Source organism: Stigmatopora nigra, chromosome 8 (genome assembly GCF_051989575.1).
Source record: "Stigmatopora nigra isolate UIUO_SnigA chromosome 8, RoL_Snig_1.1, whole genome shotgun sequence".
Classification (NCBI taxonomy): Eukaryota; Metazoa; Chordata; class Actinopteri; order Syngnathiformes; family Syngnathidae; genus Stigmatopora; species Stigmatopora nigra.
In genome coordinates this window covers 10,708,144-10,727,500 of record NC_135515.1, presented here as the reverse complement: position 1 = coordinate 10,727,500, position 19,357 = coordinate 10,708,144, and the positions used below count along the sequence as shown (strand labels likewise).

Genomic DNA, 19,357 nt, shown 5'->3' with positions numbered 1-19,357 from the left:
CATTTTCCCTAGTAATCATTTGAGTGTCTTGACAAGAAGTACACACAAACAACTAAGTGAAAATGTGTGCTGACAGCAGGAATCGAACCCAGGTCTCCCAGACGGGAGTCCAGTGATCTAACCTCTGCACCACCAAGTGACTACAGTTACCTTTGTAATCATTCAGTTGAAAGAAAGGTGTTATATCTTGAGTTTTTTTACCTCAACACATGTTTAGGTTAACGCCCACTTTGTGTGGAGGCATTGGATGCTTTAAAAATGGAGTCATAATAACGAGAATCTCACCTTTTCTCAATCCAATAAAGAGAACTGGTCATGGAAGATTGAATAATGTCTTGCCTATATTTTTGTTATCACTTGTTTCACCAGATCTTTCAGAAAAAAAGAAAATAACATCCCAACACTGTGCATGATCATGGTTGCATGTTTAAAACACAACATAAAAAGGTTCAAATATTATACACCATAATCCCGACTTCACTAAGTCTTTAAGTACCATGATTCCTTCATTTACATGAATTCATCTGAACTTGAGGAGCTGGGAAGGAGAACACACTCTTGTCTTCGGCCTCTCTTCCGCCTCCTTTTTGCAATTTGTAGCCTTCTTTGAATAACATCTGAAAAATAAGACACACACACAATCGAAAAATTATCTTATAGTACTGTTAAAAAATCCAACAGACAACCATTAGGGACAACTCGAAATCCAATTGCACCAATTGACAAGTTGGCAAAATGTATTCTACTTTTACTTTTTTTTCTTTCACTAACTACCACCACACACTCTGTATAGTCTCTATCAATCTCATAACTTTGAAATATTTGTTCACTCCAATGAGCACATAGGGTTTTCTTTTGTGTACCAAGTAGTTACCAACCTGCCACTCTGTCATAATCTTGCTGTGAATCATGCCAGTACAGACTCGGCATGGTCCTCCAATGGCGGTACAGGCGTGTGTGTAGCACTGAAAGCGTGAGGAGAACCATCAGAAAGCCCAGCGCAGCCGCTGCCCACACCGCTTCATTCGATCTGGAAAGCCTCGGCAAGTCGCCATTCATGAGCTTGGCTCCATCTTTGGACTCTTTGACACAATGGCACTGATGTCCCGGCGTGCAGCTGCCACAGTTGTCGCTGTTTGCCACGTTACTTTCCAGCTCTAGGCGGGAGCGATTTGCCGCTCCATATTGGTCTTGCTCCTTTAACGAGTCTATATCACCTTCTTGTGCCAACTCTCTTTCTCGAACATCTAATAAATTTCCTGGTGCATGTGCACGTACAGCAGATTTTCTCAGTTTTACTTCCGACCCTTTGAGTGGAGTAGTTTTTAAAAAGGTTGGCGGCCGGAATGAAAACTTCTGATTTGGGATGTTTTGAAGAGTTGAAGGTGTCGTTGCCCCACGAGTATTGCTGTTTCCTGGGATGGTTTTCATTTCCAGTTTTGTCAAGTGAGAAGTTCGGTTTGCTTTCCCGCCATCCTGTTTAGGTGGAATGAGAGCCCTTTCCTGTCTCTGCAGATCTTCACTATTTCTGTTCTTTAGTAGGGAACCTTTCTTCTCTTCTTTCACCCCTTCCACCCACAATGAGATGATCTGCTCACAGCATTTCCTCACAGACTCCTGTGAATTTGGAAAAAAACAGCTTTCAAATATAGATTTATAAATACGAAGTTGCATTATATCTGAATAATAAGGTCAATTTTGGAAGATATCACAGAACCAAAATAGGTTGACGCCATGTAATGAGGTAAAGAAATCCATAAAAAATGCAGATTGTATTTTTTTAACAAATTAACCTTCAATTTTTTGTGTGTATTTGTTCATATGGAAATTTAATGAAGTGTGATCCAACACTGACATAACTCTGAATAAAATTACGTGAATATGTGTGGATAGGCAGTTGTATAAGTGGACAGGTTAATAGTCGGAGTGTCCCGATCTCATATTTTTCCACGTAAGTAGGGCATGTTTTATACGTGACATTAAATAATGACTTTGCAAATGTAATAACACATGAAGGAATTTAAAAACAAAAAGATAAACATTGCAAAGTCAAACCTTGGGTTCACTGCGATGTCCCTTTTGCGTTTGGTGTTTCTGTCCATCTTGCTTTGCTGCTTGTGTCAACAAAAAGTTGTACTTGCCAGTTTTCCAAATGTTTGAGGTCATCATGCTCTCCAGCCAATCACAAATTTCTGAAGAGGCCGCAGTGGAAAGCTCCAAAGTTCTCCCCCAAGACACCAAAGCTACTGGCTGAACACATATGTACATCCGTTTCAATCCTCACATTATGTTTTCCAAATGTTGGAAAGAAGCAAGCCTAATTGGGAGAGTTGGCTTACATATGATTATAGAACACGAGTCTAGAAAAAAAGAATGGTTAAAATACTCTTAAAAAGGCTGGCTTGAAAACAGCTAACAGTAAGAATTAATCCAATATTGTATCGCAGGGGTCACCAATGCTGGTCTACAAGGGCACATATCCAGTCTGTCTACCATATGTCCATTCTCCAACACATGTAAATTGAATAATTGGGATCAATGTTCCCGCTAATTTTTCGTTGGTCTGGGCCTTGAGCGCACTGAGTACCAGTGTGAGCGACATCATCATCATTGCTCGCTATGGGCACACCAGTATCACACCTGCCATAAGCAGGTGCATGTCAATGTTCACTATTTTTTCATGTAAAACACGAAAAACATAAGAGTGGACAGAGCTACTGCCACTGGCTGCCACGTAAATGGTGCCATTATGGGGAAGGGGGTAAAAAAAATTAAAAAATAAAATAAAAAATACAAATTGGGATTTTATTTACTGCGCGCCATATGATTGCTGCTGCGCAGAGAAGACGAAGGTAGTGGGCAATTGTGCACGGGCGCAGTTTTAAAGTGAACATTGATTGGGATTGCTATCAGGCTTCTTGGGAGATTACTGAGGAGTTGATCATATGATTCAGAGTTTGAGGAGGAAGATATAGAAAACAAATTACTACGATCAGAGTTGGTAACCACCTGCTGTATAGCAACTGTGGAATAAATGGTGTTTTTTTCCCCTTGTTCTTTCAGATGGTAATGTTTTCACTCACCCGGGATTTGTTGAGTTGCGGGTGAGGGCTGATAATGTAGTCGTGCAGACAAGAGTGGGCCAAGGTGGATAAAAGCGGACGTTCGCTTAAGGCTGCGCAGGGATGGTAAAGCAATACAGCAGCTCCATTCTGGGAAACCCAAAGCAAACATAAATGTGAAAATATGGAATTATCACTTCTTACAGTTTATCTTTTGGATGTATGATACAATCTAATCTTTTTGTCAAAGCAAAAACTATTCTGTAATAGCACAAGGCTAGGAAAGTATGTTGCTAAATATAAATAAAAAAAATAAAACCCCTGCAATCCCAAATTGTGTCCTACTGTTCAAGCATAATAATGAGCATGCTTCTAGAACTCACGTGAAGGTTATTAAGCCATCTTTGAGGAGGACAGTACAAATACTCCCCACTCTCTGCTCTGACTGGTCTGAATGCACCACTGCAAAACACAAAGCATTTTCACATTAAATGTAACAAATTTGTTTTCTTTAGTCATGAATTGTGCATGAATTGTAAGAAATGTTTGAACAAATACCCACTTAGGAGTATAAAAAAAAATCAGTAATTTAAATATGTCAAAACGGAATGAATGACTTTGTCAGGATGAAGAAAAGTGTATAAATGTATTGCCAGAATAGGCTAAGATCACAACATTTCTTTGCAAAGGAGTACCTGTTGGGTATGTTGTGATGGTAGGAAATGAGGTCATTCATGCAGACTTGCCTCGCGGGCTGTTAGGAGAAAAATGGTCAAAAAAATGACTTTAGGTTTATTATAAACTGCTCAGTAAGGCATCAACACATTATAGAGTGGAAGTAAACAGACAATAATTGCGTGACAAAATAGTAGTGATCTGGCCGATTATCAAAATTAACCAAATCAAAAGCAAATAAATAATCAAAAACAAAATAGCGGTGATGTTGCAAAGTACATGCAATTAACTTCAAGCAGAAATGACTAACAGGAAGCACTGCAGTGTGCATGCACTGTAGAAGGTATGGATATTTCAAATCTGCAGAGGTGTAATGCTCAAAACTACCACAAGAGAGCACCAAGTTAACATATTTCATCCGTTGCTTTGCCACCATACAAATAAAGTTGAATTGTACATTCAATAATATACATTTTTCCTTATTACATTTATCCTCCACCATATTTTACACTTGTTCTGCAATTGAATATCGGCTCCAAGCATCGATTATCGGCCTCCTTTAATTACTAATAATCGATAGATCCCAATAGAAGAGTATTGTTTACAATGAAAATGACACACAAATGCAAGATTATGCAAATTTTGAGAAGATTTGATTCACGATGCAAAGTCATGTGTGCCAATGTTGACTTTTTGAATTGAAGACCACTGCTGAAGGGACACTGAACGTCAATCCTGACCTTTTGCTGCTGCTATCACTAAAGAAAGCAACATGTTGATTAAACAATGGACTACTTTGATTGTTTCCTTACCTCGGGATCATACACTGTGTCCACACTTGGGAGTCTCTATGGAAAAGCAAAGATTGGACAAAAATATTTAACAGTTTAAATAGCAATGTAAAAAAGGCTTTCAACAAGGAGAATTGTACTGGTGCCTATCTTCAAGATGATAAAAAGTTACGGGAACTATAAGAAAGGGGGTGCTGGAGCACAGCCCATTTGACTTTCAGGCATGAGGCGGGGGACACCCGGTGGCCAGCCGACATACAGTTACATTATTAATCAAATTTATAGAATTGGGTGTAGGCCAATCAAAATTGAAGTTTGGATGATTGTTTTAAAAATGTTCAGAATTTAAAATGATTGGTGGTCTGAGGTAAATCACTTGTCAGTTCTCTCAAGCATACACAGAAATACATCTCGGAGATGATTTTGGAATATTGAGTAACCATGGTTACCTGTGTGGAGTCTAACCATGCAGAAGCTGGACAACTCCAGTAGTTTGCATCACTTGGTAGATCCCGTGCCAGCATTCGCTTTACAGGAAACAAATTAACGAATTAATTCTCACAATTAAAAAATAAGCATCTCTAATACAAAAAAATAAGATCAGTAAAATAAAATTCACCTTTCCATTGTCACAATCTGTCATCAAATAGTCAAAGGCATTATATCGACCAAAACAGAACCACAGTGCGGCCAGCACGCCCGCCGCGTGGCCCGGCATAGTTGTGGATCATCCAGGTTGGAGAAAGAACCCCATGGACCGAAGGATCCAGGCTGCTCCAGCAACTAAAACGACAATCGAAAAAGTTTTTCAAACTCCGAACAAAGACGCTATACAATAGAAAAGTACCGTGCTCTTCGTGTCAAATCCGTTAAGGGTTGTGCCACAGGGGGAGTTACATCATCGAGGTCTTAAGACAATAAACTAAACAAAGTATATTGTTGTTAAATTGAAACTTGTCAATAACAATACAGTTACGCGTACACGATGTCAATGGCGGTAGTAGTGTTTTTTAACCTTTCAAAATAAGATGACAATTCCGTGAACGTATGATAAGAAAAAATACGGATATTGGCTTTTCCAGTACATACTTATATTATGAATTATACCTGGTAGTTTCAAAGATAATGTGATGATATCAATCCAGATTCAGGATTGTCTTTAAAATGGTCACACTTTACTCTGAAAATCGTATTACAATTATCAAGTATGTGAAGTTTGACTTGATTTTCTCGGCCTTGTCGACTTAAAAGTTGTTAAAAGTTGAATAACACAAACTATGCACAAAATATCACTATAATACATTGTACTTTACTGTAATAATAAAAATACAATTCATCATGTTAACTGTCTAGTTTAGTCATAATTAAAAAAAAACATCAATCTCAGGTATTTACGATTATGCACGATCTACTCAGTTTTTGCGTTCCTGTAGTATAATCTTAATACCCAAATTCGGCACACTCGAGTAAACCACTTTTGCAGAAACCTCCCTTTGCAGATCTTACAATTTAAAAAGTAGTGTTTCGTAAAGAAACGCAGCATTTCCTGCTTCATACAGATACAATCTGTCTTCACGTGCAGTAAAACAAGCATTACCTGTTGGTACCGGTAAACGTTTTTCCAACTTTCAAAATAAAGGCAAGCACGAAATACATTACGTGTTGAACACATACCAGCCACGTTGTTAACATATATATGGAGTCTAGTTATTAAAACAAAAGTTTTAATCAACTGTGTTTAAACTTTTTATTTTTTGGAATAACAAATAATAACAACTTGATTTACTTTGAAAGGGTTTTGAAATGTCAGATTTCATCCCATAACCTGTCATTCATGTTCTTTGCACTCACTTTGGCTATGAAACTTGGACTGAGGGTGTGTTTGTGAGGTTTCCTTGGCAGAGAAAGGTGGAAATAAATGGAGTTCCTTAGCACTGCAGGTTAGCTAATTCAATTGACATTTTTTTCTCTTATATTTAGCACACCTCTAGGAAAAAATGATCTGTTTAATTGCAACAAGTTTATAAAGGTGCAACTATTTCAGGAGTAATCAGTTTTATTATCAAGTTACACAGGTCATTGGGCGTTTCTTTTTTCTGTCATGAGGGGCGTGGCACCAGAATTTATTCTCATACAGAAATAAAGTCATTTTTGAATTTTGATTGCATATTAAACGAGAAAATGTTTACTTGCTGCAGAACAATTTGGTGATATGGTATTTAATAAATCAGGGAAATGGTTGTACTATTTAACATCATTCTACATGTTGAGAGTTTAAAATGTTTCACCCCGACCCTGACTGAATTTCTGTTGAAATCTTATGACCTACCTTATGAACAATAATAGCTCCTTATGGAGCTGCAAGTGTTGAAGAGCCAGCAGCCACCTCTCCTGGTCGTTTGGGATCTGTCACTGAAGAAATAGAACCTGTAGAAACAGAGACATTTTGTGAAGACAAGAGTCAATCGACCAAAACTCCAGATTGCCCGGTAAGTAAGCCTACACGTACAGTAATTGCTCCACCTTGTATTGATGTTTAGTACATTCTGAATATTTGCTCTGTTTCCAGGTAAAAAAATAGTGAGAATGTGTATTTTTTCCCCTAGGCACCATATTCTTATGACAGTTCTTTATCCTCATCGGATAGTGAGGATGAAGGCAAAAAGGAAAAAAAGAAAAAACTGAAGAAAAGGAAAAAGAAAGTATGTATCTGCATAACGAGATTAACAGTTCTTTAACAAACTTAATATTCATTCATTTCCTGAACCGCTTTATCCTTATTAGGGTCACGGGGGTGCTGGAGCCTATCCCAGCTGAATTGGTGGCCAGCCAATCGCAGGGTACAAGGAGACAAACAACCATTCACGCTCATACCTAGGGGCAATTTACAGTGTCCAATCATCCCACCATGCATGTTTTTGGAATGTGGGAAGAAACCGGGATACCCGAAGGAAACCCACGCAGGCCCAGGGAGAACATGCAAACTCCACACAGTAGGATGTGACGTGGATTTGAACCCAGGATCCCAGAGCTGAGAGGCCGACGCGTTGCTTTAAAATGAGAGCATTTGTTTTTCATAAGGCAGTAACCTGTTATAACGTCTTTAGGGTGTGCCGAGATTGGCAAGTAGTGAATGCCCTTCCTGACTGCACTAAACTGGTCAGGCTTGTGATTAATGTGTAGACCAATCACACAAGGCAATGGACACAATAGACTGTCTGCATACCTGTCATGGGTAGGCGTGTGTTTGTTTGTGTGTTTCCAAATTGTTTGAAGAGCCCTTCCTTTTTTTTACACTACACAGCAATGACAAAGAACTCCTTCAAACTGACAAAGGATTAAATGAGTAATCCTGTTCATTTGTGTATGCAAAATTCAGCAAAAAAAGAGTATACAAAGTAAAACAAAGGTCTCTCTTTACAGAGTTCTAGTTCCTCTTCCTCCTCCTCCTCCTCTTCATCATCATCCAGCAGCTCTTCAGACAGCGATAGTGAGGTATGATCATCTGCGTGTTCAAATATCGCTTTAGGACGTCTACTGTGAGACGTTGTCATCACATGTTTAGAGCTACACAGTTCCTCCAAAATACCACAGAAATTGTTTCCAACTCACCTGCCATGGCCACAGCTCCCAGTCTATGCAAATCCAACCTACAATATAAAATAAATTAGTGAAAGTGACAGTATAATTCTTAATTTTGAACAGCAGCATGGTTTATTAACATGACAATTGAACTACCGTATTTTCACGACTATAAGGCGCACCGCATTATAAGGCACACCCTCAATGAATGACATTTTTTCCATATATAAGGCGCACTGTATTCTAAGTTTACATTGAGCTCAGTTCTGCAACTAGTGAGTTGTTAATATCTTAGAATTTCATTATTTACATTTGGAAACTGCGTACATCTTTGATATTAAACAGTGAGACATAATTGACAATCCTAATGACCTTAATGGGAAATTCCAGGCTAAACCTTTTGCATTCCAGAATGGTAGTACCGCTTTAAGGTTTGTATTATTTGTGAAGTAGTAAAGCATGCAAAACTAGGCGGTGGCCCTCAGGTCCTGGATACAGGAGGTGTCTGATAGAAGGGAGGGCACACACCCATTTGGAATGCATGAAACAGACAAGTCATAACAATGAGCTATTTTCCAATGTGGATTTTTTTGGACCATTCCAAAACAAGCAGAAAGGATACACGTTTGCATGCATGGAACCTTTTTGTGAATTTGATCAGAGCTTCCATGTTATTTACCTGTATTTACTGGATCCATGAAAACAAATCTAATATAAATCTAATAACTTGAACAATCCAGTTAGTAATACCAGATTTTGATATTATCATGGCAAAGACAGTAATGACTTCTAAGACTATTTGTCAATCCCTAAATAGACAATTGTTGAAACGCATAAAGAGCCATTATTTAAATACCAGCCAATCATTTAAGAGGAACAACAACCCAAAGTACAAATGACCCAAATGTAAAAGACGTATGCAAGTATGCAACTTACAAAAAAAAGTTGTTTAAACACACAACTGCAAGTGCAGCCATTTTGCAATGTCAGTCACATGCATACACACACACACACATACACCAATAAATCACGTTTTAAAAGGGTTATAAATAAACAGGGTTCCTTCGCTTTTAAAATGGATATCTTTTGCCTCAAATATTAAATAGCAGCCAATATCAGAATAAAAATTAAGTGAAAATGCAACATTTAATTGAAAAAGAGCATTGATTGGCATGGATTGGATTAATGGTCCGAAGCTAAGTTTCACAACACTTGCACAGTTTGATATACTAAGTACATAATTCATTATTATTCCAAAGGATGACAAGAAAAAGAAGAAGAAAAAGAAGAAAGAGAAGGACAAGAAGAAGAAAGTAGTGAAAGAGTACATGTGGGACAAGTTGATCATAGAACCAACTGGTAAGAAAAATACTATTTCCTATGCAACATCGCTTTTGCATTTAGCTTTATTTTATTTATAGAGCTGTAAATTATAGGGTAAGAATATCAGCTAATATTTTACCATTTTTGGTGATCTGATTCTAAAGTTCCACTGATTATAAATCTCCAAAATCTGACCATATGGTAAAAATCTACAGGATTCTTTTCCAAATTGTGATGTTTTTACTAAACTTAACTGGCCACCATCATTTGTATTTCTTTAGATGGAGACTTACACGTAAAGCAGGTAAGGAATTTGTTATGATTCTTCCAAGTCCAGTCTCATGAGAATAATAAATATCCATCCATTTTTATATCTAAAATCACTTGGTTCTTTTGGCTTTTTCTAGGTTTCGATCTTACCTGGTGATGACAATGACCAGGAAGAGAAAAAGATGGATAAGAAGGTAAATTACATGTGTAAAAAGTGATCGGTATCATCAATCAATATGAACATTTCATATTAATACTTAAAAGAAAATTGAAACATCTTTTTTAACCTTTCTTTCTAGAAATACTTTTCCACTGACAGCTTCTCATCAGGCAGTGATGGAAAGAAGAAAAAGAAAAAGGACAAGAAGAAGAAACAGAAGAAGGATAAGAAAAAGAAGAAAAAGAAGAAGGTATGCCAAATGGCGTTTTCTTTTTTTAAAAAAAGAATCCCATTCATAAATAATGTCAAGAAAGCTCAATTTCACTCATCATGCCATAGGACTCCTCGTCCTCATCATCCAAAAGTTCTGATAGTGAAGATGAAAAGAAAAAGAAGAAAAAGAAAAAGAAGAAGGTAGCATGATTGGGATGGATTTATAATATTCTCATTTTAATCGTTTTTCATAATTCCAAATTTGGATTAATTTGTTTATTTCCTTACTCTTTGACAGGATTCCAGTTCCTCCTCTTCTTCTTCTTCATCTTCTTCATCTTCCTCCTCTGATAGTGATGATGACAAGAAAAAGAAAGACAAGAAAAAGAAAAAGAAGAAAAAGACAAACAAGAAAAAGGTATTTCATGTTTTCTTAACCGCTTCTTCCTCACTAGGGTCGCTGGAACCTATCCCAACTGACTTCGGGCCAGAGGCGGGGGACACCCTGAATTGGTGGCTAGCCAATCGGAGGGTACAAGGAGACAAAAAACCATTCACACTCATACATAGGGGCAATTTAGAGTGTCCAATCAGCCTACCATGCATGTATTTGGAATGTGGGAGGAAACCAGAGTACCCAGAGAAAACCCACACAGGCCTCGAGAGAGCATGCAAACTCCACACAGATAGACCCACCTGGATTTGAACCCAGGTCTCCCACTGTGAGGCCGACGCGCTAACCTCTCATCCGCCGGCCCCCTAAAATAAATCTCAAATTTGTATGTGTATGAAAAAATTCACTAAATTAATTAACCTGTAACAGGATTCGAGCTCATCATCATCATCATCGTCGTCGTCATCATCATCTTCATCATCGTCATCCTCTGAGAGCGATAAAGACATGAAGAAGAAAAAGAAGAAAGATAAGGAGAAAGACAAAAAGGTATTATGCATAGTCTGTATTTTGTGTGGTGTGTGTGTGTGTGTGGGGGGGGGGAGGTCAATCTATCAATGCACAAGAAGTTCAAGAAATAGTTCAAAAAAATGTTCTTTTTTTGTTTCACAGGAGGAAGAGCTGGAATTACTTCCAAGAGCCAGTTAGTTTTTCCAATTTCCTTTTCTAATTCAAATCAATCCACCAAGACCTTTTAATTATGTTCATATTGATGCTCAAAGCAGGTTTTGCAGAGACTGTTGAAGAAACAGCCAAAGATATTGATGACAAGGTGACACAATTACATGACATTATTCACACTGTATGTCACCTAAACAGCAGATACAGTAAACATGTTTTTTTTAAATACATTTCTGTTAGTATAAAGCAGGCGAAGATCCATCTATGACCTACATACCCGTACATACATATGACCACAGTGAGTCTAAATATCATTATATTGGTAGACGGTTCGAGGTTTTAAATATGTCAGAAATTTAATTGTGATTCTTGCAAGCAGAGTTGGCAGGCCATACTGAAGATGGCCACCTGAGTGATGACGAAGGAGAAGGAGGACATGGGATGGAAGTGAAGAAGAAAAAAAAGCTGAAGAAAAAAAACAAGAAGAAGAAGGTGATCATATTGTGCTAAGTGTGATTAAAAAGCAATCAAGCAATAATCTATCTTTGTATTAGGAGTGGGTAATATAGACTCCAAATTAAATTTCAAGGAAATTTGCAATAATGATATGATATAAAAAATACTGAACAATATTTTAGATTAACAGCATTTTTTTTCCCTGCAAATTATTTAAGCCACCACAATTCTATTGCAATGGAGAACTGATATTAGCTTGGAATAAATACAAAAATCAAGGCAAGTAGTGTATAAAGACACACATCAAATGTAACGTCACATATCAAAATTAACAGTATAAAACTTCAAGTTTAGATTTTTTAGCATGTAGCAAGAAAAATTGTTGATAAAAAACTGGACTTTCAATGTATTTTGACATTTAAGTGCTATATTAATATTCATTATAATGATTATTATTATTTTACCATTTTTAATGTACACCCTTTGTATTAATTTTTATTTTCTTATTTTTAAATAGGATTCGGGTTCATCTTCAGACAGTGATGATGAGGAAAAAGACAAGAAGAAGAAAAAAAAGAAGAAAAAGAAGGTATAATCATAACCCTAAGATTACACATCACATTATATTAAAAATATTGAATATTTGGATTGTTTCCAGGCAATAATAAAAAAATATTATATTCTATAAAGTCCCAATGCAAATTAGCTTGCAAACCTGCTAAAATGACCAAATGAAAAATTAACGAATAGCGCCTTTTTAAATGTTACAAAGCCTTTTATAACTAAAATGTAAAGGTGTTGCTTATCAATGCACTATTTGTGTTTTATTTTATGTTTAGGATTCGTCCAGCTCCTCCTCCTCCTCCTCTTCATCTTCCGATAGCTCTTCCTCAGAAAGTGAAGATGAAAAGAAAAAGAAAAAGAAGAAGAAAAAGGTTTGTTTTCCTTCTAATATTTTTGATTTGATTGTTTTTACTGTCGATTTCTTCATTATGTTTTTCTGTTTAACTCTACAAGCAGGATTCTAGTTCTTCCTCCTCATCCTCTGACAGTGATGATGACAAGAAGAAGAAGAAGAAAAAGAAGAAAAAGGTGTGTTTTACTTCTAATTTCTTTATATTTATTTTATTTACTGTTGCTTTTTTTATTATGCTTTTTTGTTTAATGAACAGAACTTTAGTTCTTTCCCCTTAGTCTCTCACAGTGATGACTTAAAAGAAGAAAAAGTTGTGTTGTCCTTCTATTTTCTGTATTTTTATTGTATTTACTATTAATTTGTTTATTATGCTTTTCTGTTTAACCGTACAAACAGGATTCTAGTTCTTCCTCCTCATCCTCTGACAGTGATGATGACAAGAAGAAGAAGAAGAAGAAGAAAAAGAAGAAAAAGAAGAAGAAAAAGGAGGTGTGTTTTGCTTCTAATTTCTGTATTTTTATTTAATTTAATGTTGCTTTGTTAATTATGGTTTACTGTTTAACTGTATGAACAGAACTATAGTTTTTCCTTCTTATCTTCTGACAGTGATGACAAAGAAAAGAAAAAAAGTTGTGTTGTCCTTCTATTTTCTGTATTTTTATTGTATTTACTATTCATTTGTTTATGGTGGTTTTCTGTTTAACCACACGGACAGGATTCTAGTTCTTCTTCATCTTCGGACAGTGATGATGATAAGAAAAAGAAGAAGAAGAAGAAGAAAAAGAAGAACAAAAAGAAGAAGAAAAAGGTTTGGCTCTTCTACATTTTATATTATTCATTACGGTATAGCTCTACAGTTTGAGGTTGTATTTGTACTATAACAAAGTATTTTTTGCCAGTAATTTTCAGAATAAAGTACATTTTTAAAAATCCTCTTGACAGGACAGCAGTTCTTCGTCCTCCTCTTCATCATCTGAAAGTGATGATGAAAAGAAGAAGAAGAAGAAAAAGAAGAACAAAAAGAAGAAGAAAAAGGTTTGGCTCTTCTACGTTTTATATTATTCATTACGGTATAGCTCTACAGTTTGAGGTAGTATTTGTACTATAACAAAGTATTTTTGGCCAGTAATTTTCAGAACAAAGTACATTTTTAAAAATCCTCTTAACAGGACAGCAGTTCTTCGTCCTCCTCTTCGTCATCTGAAAGTGATGATGAAAAGAAGAAGAAAAAGAAGAAGAAAAAGAAACACAATAAGAAAAAGGTTTGCTTTTTATTATTATGTTTGTATGAACCAGTGTAAAATGTGTTTTTTTGTCTGATTTTACTGATGGTTGGTTTGTCATACAGTTTTTCGGTTTATCTTTGCTAACAGGATTCTAGTTCTTCCTCTTCATCCTCTGACAGTGACGACAAGAAAAAGAAGAAGAAGAAGAAAAAGGTTTGCCCATCTACCTCTTATTTTATTCCAAACAGTATTGCTCTCCATTATTTTTGAAATAAAATATATTTTGAATGATAAAAAGAAGAAAAAAGTGTTTTTTTGTTGTCACTATGTTGTTTGTTATGCACTTTGTTGTATGAGCCAATTTATTATCAGTCTAGTCTAGTTAGTAGTCAGTCTCAATATTTTCCATTATTTACTCCTTTATATTTCTATTGTGCTTTACCTAACTGTGACAGGAATCGAGTTCTTCCTCCTCCTCCTCCTCATCATCTGACAGTGACTATGAAAAGAAGAAAAAGAAAAAGAAGGTAGATCACTATATTATTTAATGAATGACATTGCCTGGAATAGATCAATTAGTAATTGGTTTTAATACACAGCCAATGTTTTTCTGATGTATTTATTTTGTCATTTAGAAGGCCAGCTCTTCTGATGATAGCTCTTCTTCCTCGTCTTCTGACAGTGATGTCGTCAAGGTAAGCCAAAACACTAGTCTGCATTTTCTTTTCATTTGTTTGGAAATTTTAAAAAATGCGATTCTTTAAGAAAAAGAAGAAAAAGGATAAAAAGAAGAAGAAGAAAAAGGGCAAGAAAAGGGTGAGTCATCACGTGAAAATAATTTTTATAAAAGTCATTAATGGCTGTGTAACCAGAAAATATAATAATAATTATACAGTGTTACCTCGAGATACAAGCTTATTGCGTTCCCGGACTGAGCTCGTATGTCGATTTTCTCGTGACTCAAATGAACGTTTCCCATAGAAAGGAACTAAAAACAAATAAATTTGTTCTAACCCTCTGAAAAAAAAACACTAAAAACAGGATATTGGATTGGAAAAACATTTTTATTTGTTCTAATTCACCATCTATTAACAAAGCAACAAATAACTAGTGGTTTAATAGTACTAAAATGTGTTTAATAGTACTAAAACTAGACAGACAGGGCACTCGTATGTAGAGGTATTCCTGTAAAATAATGATAAAATAATGTCCTATCCTCATAAAAAGCTGCCATATCAAAAGTTCTGATGCTTTATACGTAATCATATATAATATAACATTTTTCATTAACACTTTAGATGCAGCTGTAGTTTTTAAATATACAATATAAGCCTAATTCTGTGGTGGACGACACTATGTGACTATTTCCATGCAGGATTATTCCTCTGACTTCTCCAGTGGTTCTTCTAGTGATGATTGCAAAAAGAAGAAAAAGAAGAAAAAGGACAAGAAGAAAAAGAAACACAAGAAAAAGGTAGTTGTCATGCCAATAAATAAATTGCATTTTACACCCATAAAAATAATATTTATGCTTGGGGGGAAAACTTGAGAATGCTAACCTAATGCGTACATTTTGATTCAAGGATTCCGATTCTTCTGCCAGTGATAATGACAAGAAGAAAAAGAAGAAGGACAAGAAGAAGAAGAAGGATAAGAAGAAAAAGGTTAGTTCATTGGATGCTGTTATTTGTGCACTATGTGATGAAAACTTTAAAATTAATGACAATAAAATCATTCAATTCAATTCACGTGCCTGCCTTATTATGTCAGTAAAATTTGTAGCCCTGTTTATGTGCCGTGCTTGACTGGTGACCGATTTATTGTGTAGTAAGTAGCCTTTTCTCTGAAATTTGGAATGCTTGTTTCACGTTTAGGAATCGAGCTCCAGTTCGTCGAGCTCCAGTTCTTCAAGTTCCAGTGGCAGTGATAAGGAAAATAAAAAAGCCAAGAAAGACAAGAAGAAAAAGGAGAAGGTAGTAATTAAATGCAATGCAAACTGTCAATTTGTGGGATATCAACAGGGACAAACAATTGGTACTTTGTTACTTTTTGTGCCTTCCCCAAAGACCTCCAGTATTTGGTTGGTGTTGTAGGCTATCTGAACCATCTGAAAATCTTCTAATGGACAATTAACAAAAAAAAGTTATTTTCATCAAACTTTTATCAGTAATCAAATCAACTCCCCAAAAATTTGATATCTACAGACCTCAATGTAATGATTTCAGTCTCAAAATTTTATTACAGTTGATTTCAATATTATTGAAATCTAGTAATATTACACAAGCAGTTTTGTGCCTACACAGACTTCATGTTACCAAAACTAATATTACGTCTTTTTTCTCTCCTAGTATTACTTCAATCTTGTTATATTCCACAAAAAAAATCAGTTCTTTTCTCACACAGATTTAACATCGGCAAAATTTGAAGTCTGTTAATCCAAACAATTTCCGGTTCACACGACATAAAAACTAAGCTACAAAAAGACTTTACCCCCATAGTATTAAGATTTGAATCTTGTAATAGTACAATGTTCATCATATTTCAATTTTAATCTCGTGTTATAAAGATTTTTCTCTCAGAATATTACTATATATTGTAAGTATTCTTGCCAAATAATTTCCTGTGGCATAGCAGACCATAATAAGCGATTGTTGGGAAACACTGGGCTTAAATACAGTCTTGGTTTAGCAACACTAATAGCAAATAAATAAATAACTGGGCATGAGATAATTACTTCTTTTTTTTAATTGCAGAAAATTCCTGGTGCTGAGCAAAGCAATGACCCACAAATGGAAGTGTCTGAGCACGGTGCGAGTGGCTCCTCAGAATTAAGCAGTGGTTCGAGGCCTGGTGCTTCTCGTGCTATCCCGTTTCCATTGCTTCCCTCTAAACCTGTTGTGAACATGGATCCCGTGAACCCCTTGCCTCCCTCAGTCTCATATGCATCTGTGTCTACAACTGATGTTGGAGACAGGGCACCCATTCGCAGACCCGCAAGTCCCATGGAGTCATTGATGGGGAGTACATTTCGATACACGGGGCCCCGTTCCACAACCCTGAGCTCCACTAATCTATACAGAGGCTTCAGGTCTTATAAATAATCAGATGTGAAAATGATTCCCACATGTTACATGCTGATTACATGAGGGAAAGTGGAAGTGTGCCTCAATGACAAATCATTGATTTGACCGTTTTATAAGATTTCTAATGAAACTGAATTAAAGGAAATTAGATGGGGAGTCATGGTGCTGCAGAAAAATAAGATGATCTTATATGGAATATACATAATAATATATGAAATGTAATACTGTAAATCAGTGTTTGCTTCAGGGAATAAAACAACAACAACATTTTTTCATGCATTCATTCTTTTTCTGAACCGTTTTATTCTCATTTGGGTCACGGGGGGTGCTGGAGCCTATCCCAACTGACTCCAGGCCAGAGGCAGGGGACACCCTGAATCATTGGCCAGCCGATTGGAGGGGACAAGGAGACGGAAAACCATTCACACTCATACCTAGGGGCAATTTAGAGTGTCCAATCAGCCTACCATGCATGTCCTTGGAATCGGGGAGGAAACCGGAGCACCCAGAGAAAACCCATGCAGGCCCAGAGAGAACATGCAAACTATACACAGGTGGATGTGACCTAGATTTGAACCCAGGACCTCAGAGCCATGAGACCGGTGTGCTAACCACTTGCTCCACAGGGTCACCGTATTTCTTTTCTTAGGTATGTATTCCAAATGTGTTATGATTAATGTGAAAAAGTTCAGGTGAGTGTGCGACTAATTTAATAAAGTTTATTAAAAAAAAGAAAAAGGAACATCCCCTTTGGAGAGAGTAGGCGTGTGTTAGCGAGATGCAGCAGCCAATCAAATTGCAGCAAGGTGTGTCTCTTGACCAGGTTCCTGATTACTCTGCTTTTTGTTTGTTATGAGCGTTGTCATTGTTTTCATTAAGCAAGAGACAGCATGTCTTTCGATCTTAGCTCAGGTAAGTTCAATAAACTCTCAAGTTTGTCTTTTATTCTATCCTTTACCGGTCACGTTATTTTACATATTAATTCTAGCGATGGAAGAACCGATAAAAAAGGAAGAAGCATCCAAGGACGAGTTCAACTGGCCTTGGAAAAAGAGTGGCGATAAGGTATTTTGTACAAATTAATGCTTTATATCCAATTAAAAAGATGAGGCAACGTCTAATGCATGTGGATTTTAAATCATCTGGTTCTGTTGTTATATATCCTAAAAATGTAATTCTCTGTTTATTATTTATTCATGTATTAATTTTCATAAATATATATTTATACATGACAAATAATCAGTCACAATCTCATGATTTCCAATTCTAGAGTGACAGCAAGGATAAATCTGATGACAAGAAAAAAAGTGGAAAAAAAGAGGAGAAGAAAGGTGAAGGTAAAAAGAACAAAAGTGTTGATAAAAAGGAGTCTGGAGAGCACAAGAAGAAGAAAGACCATAAGAGTGGGAATGGGTCAGACACCTCTTCATCCTCCTCGTCTTCCTCCAGCAGCAGTAGTAGCGATGAGGTGCGTTTTGACTGTGATTCCATTTCTATTAGAAGATTTTTTGACACAAAGATGATTCTCATCGCTCACAACATACCTGTCGCACCTTGCTGTTGACTTACCAAGCAGCCTAAACAGGTCTTACCAGCTTGAACTTTACGACACGCTTCGACCTCATTCCTATGACTATTTTCATTCATATTCTGCAGCCTTTCTCACACTCAATCACTGTCACCTCCTTCTGAGTCACATTCATATGACCATAATACAAAAGGGTGTGATGAACAAGATATACGTCAAATAGCCAAGTCACATTATCTGATGTTGCTTTTCCTTGACTTGAAAAGACAAAATATTTGTTGCAAACGAGTTGTATACCATTCTGGTTGTTGTTAATTGAAATTGCAACTTTGAGAACTAATCATTCATAAAATAGGCATACCGTGCCATTAATGATATCCTAAAAAAAAACTTCACAATATTATTTCATGCTGTGAACATTGCTCTTTTTGTCATTTCAGGAATGATGCATTCTGCGGGACCAATCTGGTTTGCTGTTGTGTGTAGAAATGCACTTGGACTTAACCCTGTCACTAGTAATATCTAGTTTAAACGAATATATTTCACTCAAGTTAAGTATTTTATTAAAACAGCATAGATTAATATAAAATGTTTTAGTATAACGAGGCCTCGTTTCTATTCTGGGAGGGTGGAGGTGTGAATTAAAGGTCTGTAATTCATGATAAACACTGCCTAAACATACATGTCCTTGCATCAAGTGGAATTTGTGATCAATAAAATGATGTATGGAGTATTTATGGAATCATTTTTCATGCCTACATTCCAATCATAGGTTGATGGATATATTCATCTCTCCTTTTATTTTAATTTAATTTAAAAAAGACTAAAACGGACTTTAACAATCATGAAAAACCTTAAAGTACAATACAGTCTACAATGCCAATTATATTCAAAATGCGGGCATAAAACATTATTGTGAGTTTGTACTTAATTTGAGGCTAATGTCAATGAATAATATACAAGCGGATGTATGAACTGCTTGTTAGTTGCTATCAAA

At 36.2% G+C, this 19,357-nt stretch overlaps 4 protein-coding genes and 2 long non-coding RNA genes across 12 annotated transcripts in view; 5 read left to right on the top strand and 1 right to left on the bottom strand.

Moving 5' to 3' along the window:
• LOC144201008 (uncharacterized) overlaps positions 1-325 on the top strand; it is a 1,516-nt gene extending 1,191 nt beyond the window's left edge. Inside the window, exon 3 of the long non-coding RNA XR_013327243.1 lies at positions 1-325. This exon is cut by the window's left edge and continues 260 nt beyond it. This is a non-coding gene — a long non-coding RNA (uncharacterized LOC144201008).
• tp53i13 (tumor protein p53 inducible protein 13) lies at positions 319-6,099 on the bottom strand. Of its 6 annotated transcripts, none has more exons than XM_077723427.1 (11): positions 6,035-6,092; positions 5,376-5,450; positions 5,148-5,311; positions 4,978-5,055; positions 4,550-4,585; positions 3,758-3,816; positions 3,446-3,524; positions 3,084-3,212; positions 2,056-2,250; positions 879-1,617; positions 319-617 (listed from the first exon to the last, which is right to left on the bottom strand). In XM_077723427.1, the coding sequence occupies exons 3-11, from the start codon at positions 5,244-5,246 to the stop codon at positions 511-513; spliced, it is 1,521 nt and encodes a 506-aa protein (XP_077579553.1). In that variant the 5' UTR covers positions 5,247-5,311; positions 5,376-5,450; positions 6,035-6,092; the 3' UTR covers positions 319-510. The 6 variants fall into 6 exon arrangements, with proteins under 6 accessions (XP_077579553.1, XP_077579552.1, XP_077579554.1 ...); XM_077723426.1 differs by having other exon boundaries at positions 5,976-6,058; XM_077723428.1 differs by lacking the exon at positions 6,035-6,092 and adding an exon at positions 5,636-5,886.
• Positions 6,100-6,379: 280 nt separating this feature from the next.
• On the top strand, positions 6,380-17,099 carry LOC144200384 (uncharacterized). Its single transcript, XM_077722504.1, has 14 exons — positions 6,380-6,468; positions 6,875-7,017; positions 7,135-7,230; positions 7,952-8,023; positions 9,370-9,469; positions 9,715-9,737; positions 9,841-9,897; positions 10,003-10,113; positions 14,388-14,444; positions 14,515-14,565; positions 15,125-15,223; positions 15,333-15,413; positions 15,624-15,722; positions 16,503-17,099. Exons 1-14 carry the CDS (start codon positions 6,447-6,449, stop codon positions 16,848-16,850), a joined length of 1,359 nt encoding a protein of 452 aa, XP_077578630.1. The 5' UTR covers positions 6,380-6,446; the 3' UTR covers positions 16,851-17,099.
• Positions 10,455-12,222, top strand: LOC144200749 (uncharacterized). Of its 2 annotated transcripts, none has more exons than XM_077723044.1 (7): positions 10,455-10,798; positions 10,900-11,019; positions 11,143-11,173; positions 11,256-11,302; positions 11,392-11,449; positions 11,531-11,643; positions 12,125-12,222. In XM_077723044.1, the coding sequence occupies exons 2-7, from the start codon at positions 10,978-10,980 to the stop codon at positions 12,200-12,202; spliced, it is 369 nt and encodes a 122-aa protein (XP_077579170.1). In that variant the 5' UTR covers positions 10,455-10,798; positions 10,900-10,977; the 3' UTR covers positions 12,203-12,222. The 2 variants fall into 2 exon arrangements, with proteins under 2 accessions (XP_077579170.1, XP_077579169.1); XM_077723043.1 differs by having other exon boundaries at positions 10,471-10,798; positions 11,253-11,302.
• LOC144200387 (uncharacterized) lies at positions 13,237-13,808 on the top strand. Its single transcript, XR_013327104.1, has 3 exons — positions 13,237-13,331; positions 13,466-13,558; positions 13,693-13,808. It is a non-coding gene; the product is annotated as an uncharacterized LOC144200387 (long non-coding RNA).
• Positions 17,100-17,641: 542 nt separating the features above from the next.
• LOC144200581 (uncharacterized) lies at positions 17,642-19,093 on the top strand. The gene is made up of 4 exons (XM_077722825.1): positions 17,642-17,744; positions 17,821-17,897; positions 18,103-18,300; positions 18,801-19,093. The coding sequence occupies exons 1-4, from the start codon at positions 17,723-17,725 to the stop codon at positions 18,804-18,806; spliced, it is 303 nt and encodes a 100-aa protein (XP_077578951.1). The 5' UTR covers positions 17,642-17,722; the 3' UTR covers positions 18,807-19,093.
• Positions 19,094-19,357: the final 264 nt, after the last annotated feature.

Excerpts from the sequence above, each read along its gene's own strand:
- tp53i13 (XM_077723431.1), bottom strand. The coding sequence starts at position 5,246 with ATGCCGGGCCACGCGGCGGGCGTGCTGGCCGCACTGTGGTTCTGTTTT. Across the intron at positions 3,817-4,549 it reads ACACAGTGTATGATCCCGAG|CCCGCGAGGCAAGTCTGCAT; the intron begins GTAAGGAAACAA and ends TTCTCCTAACAG. Across the intron at positions 1,618-2,055 it reads GACATCGCAGTGAACCCAAG|GAGTCTGTGAGGAAATGCTG; the intron begins GTTTGACTTTGC and ends CCAAATTCACAG.
- LOC144200384 (XM_077722504.1), top strand. The coding sequence starts at position 6,447 with ATGGAGTTCCTTAGCACTGCAG. Across the intron at positions 9,470-9,714 it reads GTTGATCATAGAACCAACTG|ATGGAGACTTACACGTAAAG; the intron begins GTAAGAAAAATA and ends GTATTTCTTTAG. Across the intron at positions 9,738-9,840 it reads GAGACTTACACGTAAAGCAG|GTTTCGATCTTACCTGGTGA; the intron begins GTAAGGAATTTG and ends GGCTTTTTCTAG.
- LOC144200749 (XM_077723043.1), top strand. The coding sequence starts at position 10,978 with ATGAAGAAGAAAAAGAAGAAAGATAAGGAGAAAGACAAAAAG. Across the intron at positions 11,174-11,252 it reads GGAATTACTTCCAAGAGCCA|CAGGTTTTGCAGAGACTGTT; the intron begins GTTAGTTTTTCC and ends TGATGCTCAAAG. Across the intron at positions 11,644-12,124 it reads AAAAAAACAAGAAGAAGAAG|GATTCGGGTTCATCTTCAGA; the intron begins GTGATCATATTG and ends ATTTTTAAATAG.
- LOC144200581 (XM_077722825.1), top strand. The coding sequence starts at position 17,723 with ATGTCTTTCGATCTTAGCTCAG. Across the intron at positions 17,745-17,820 it reads GTCTTTCGATCTTAGCTCAG|CGATGGAAGAACCGATAAAA; the intron begins GTAAGTTCAATA and ends TATTAATTCTAG. Across the intron at positions 17,898-18,102 it reads GGAAAAAGAGTGGCGATAAG|AGTGACAGCAAGGATAAATC; the intron begins GTATTTTGTACA and ends TTCCAATTCTAG.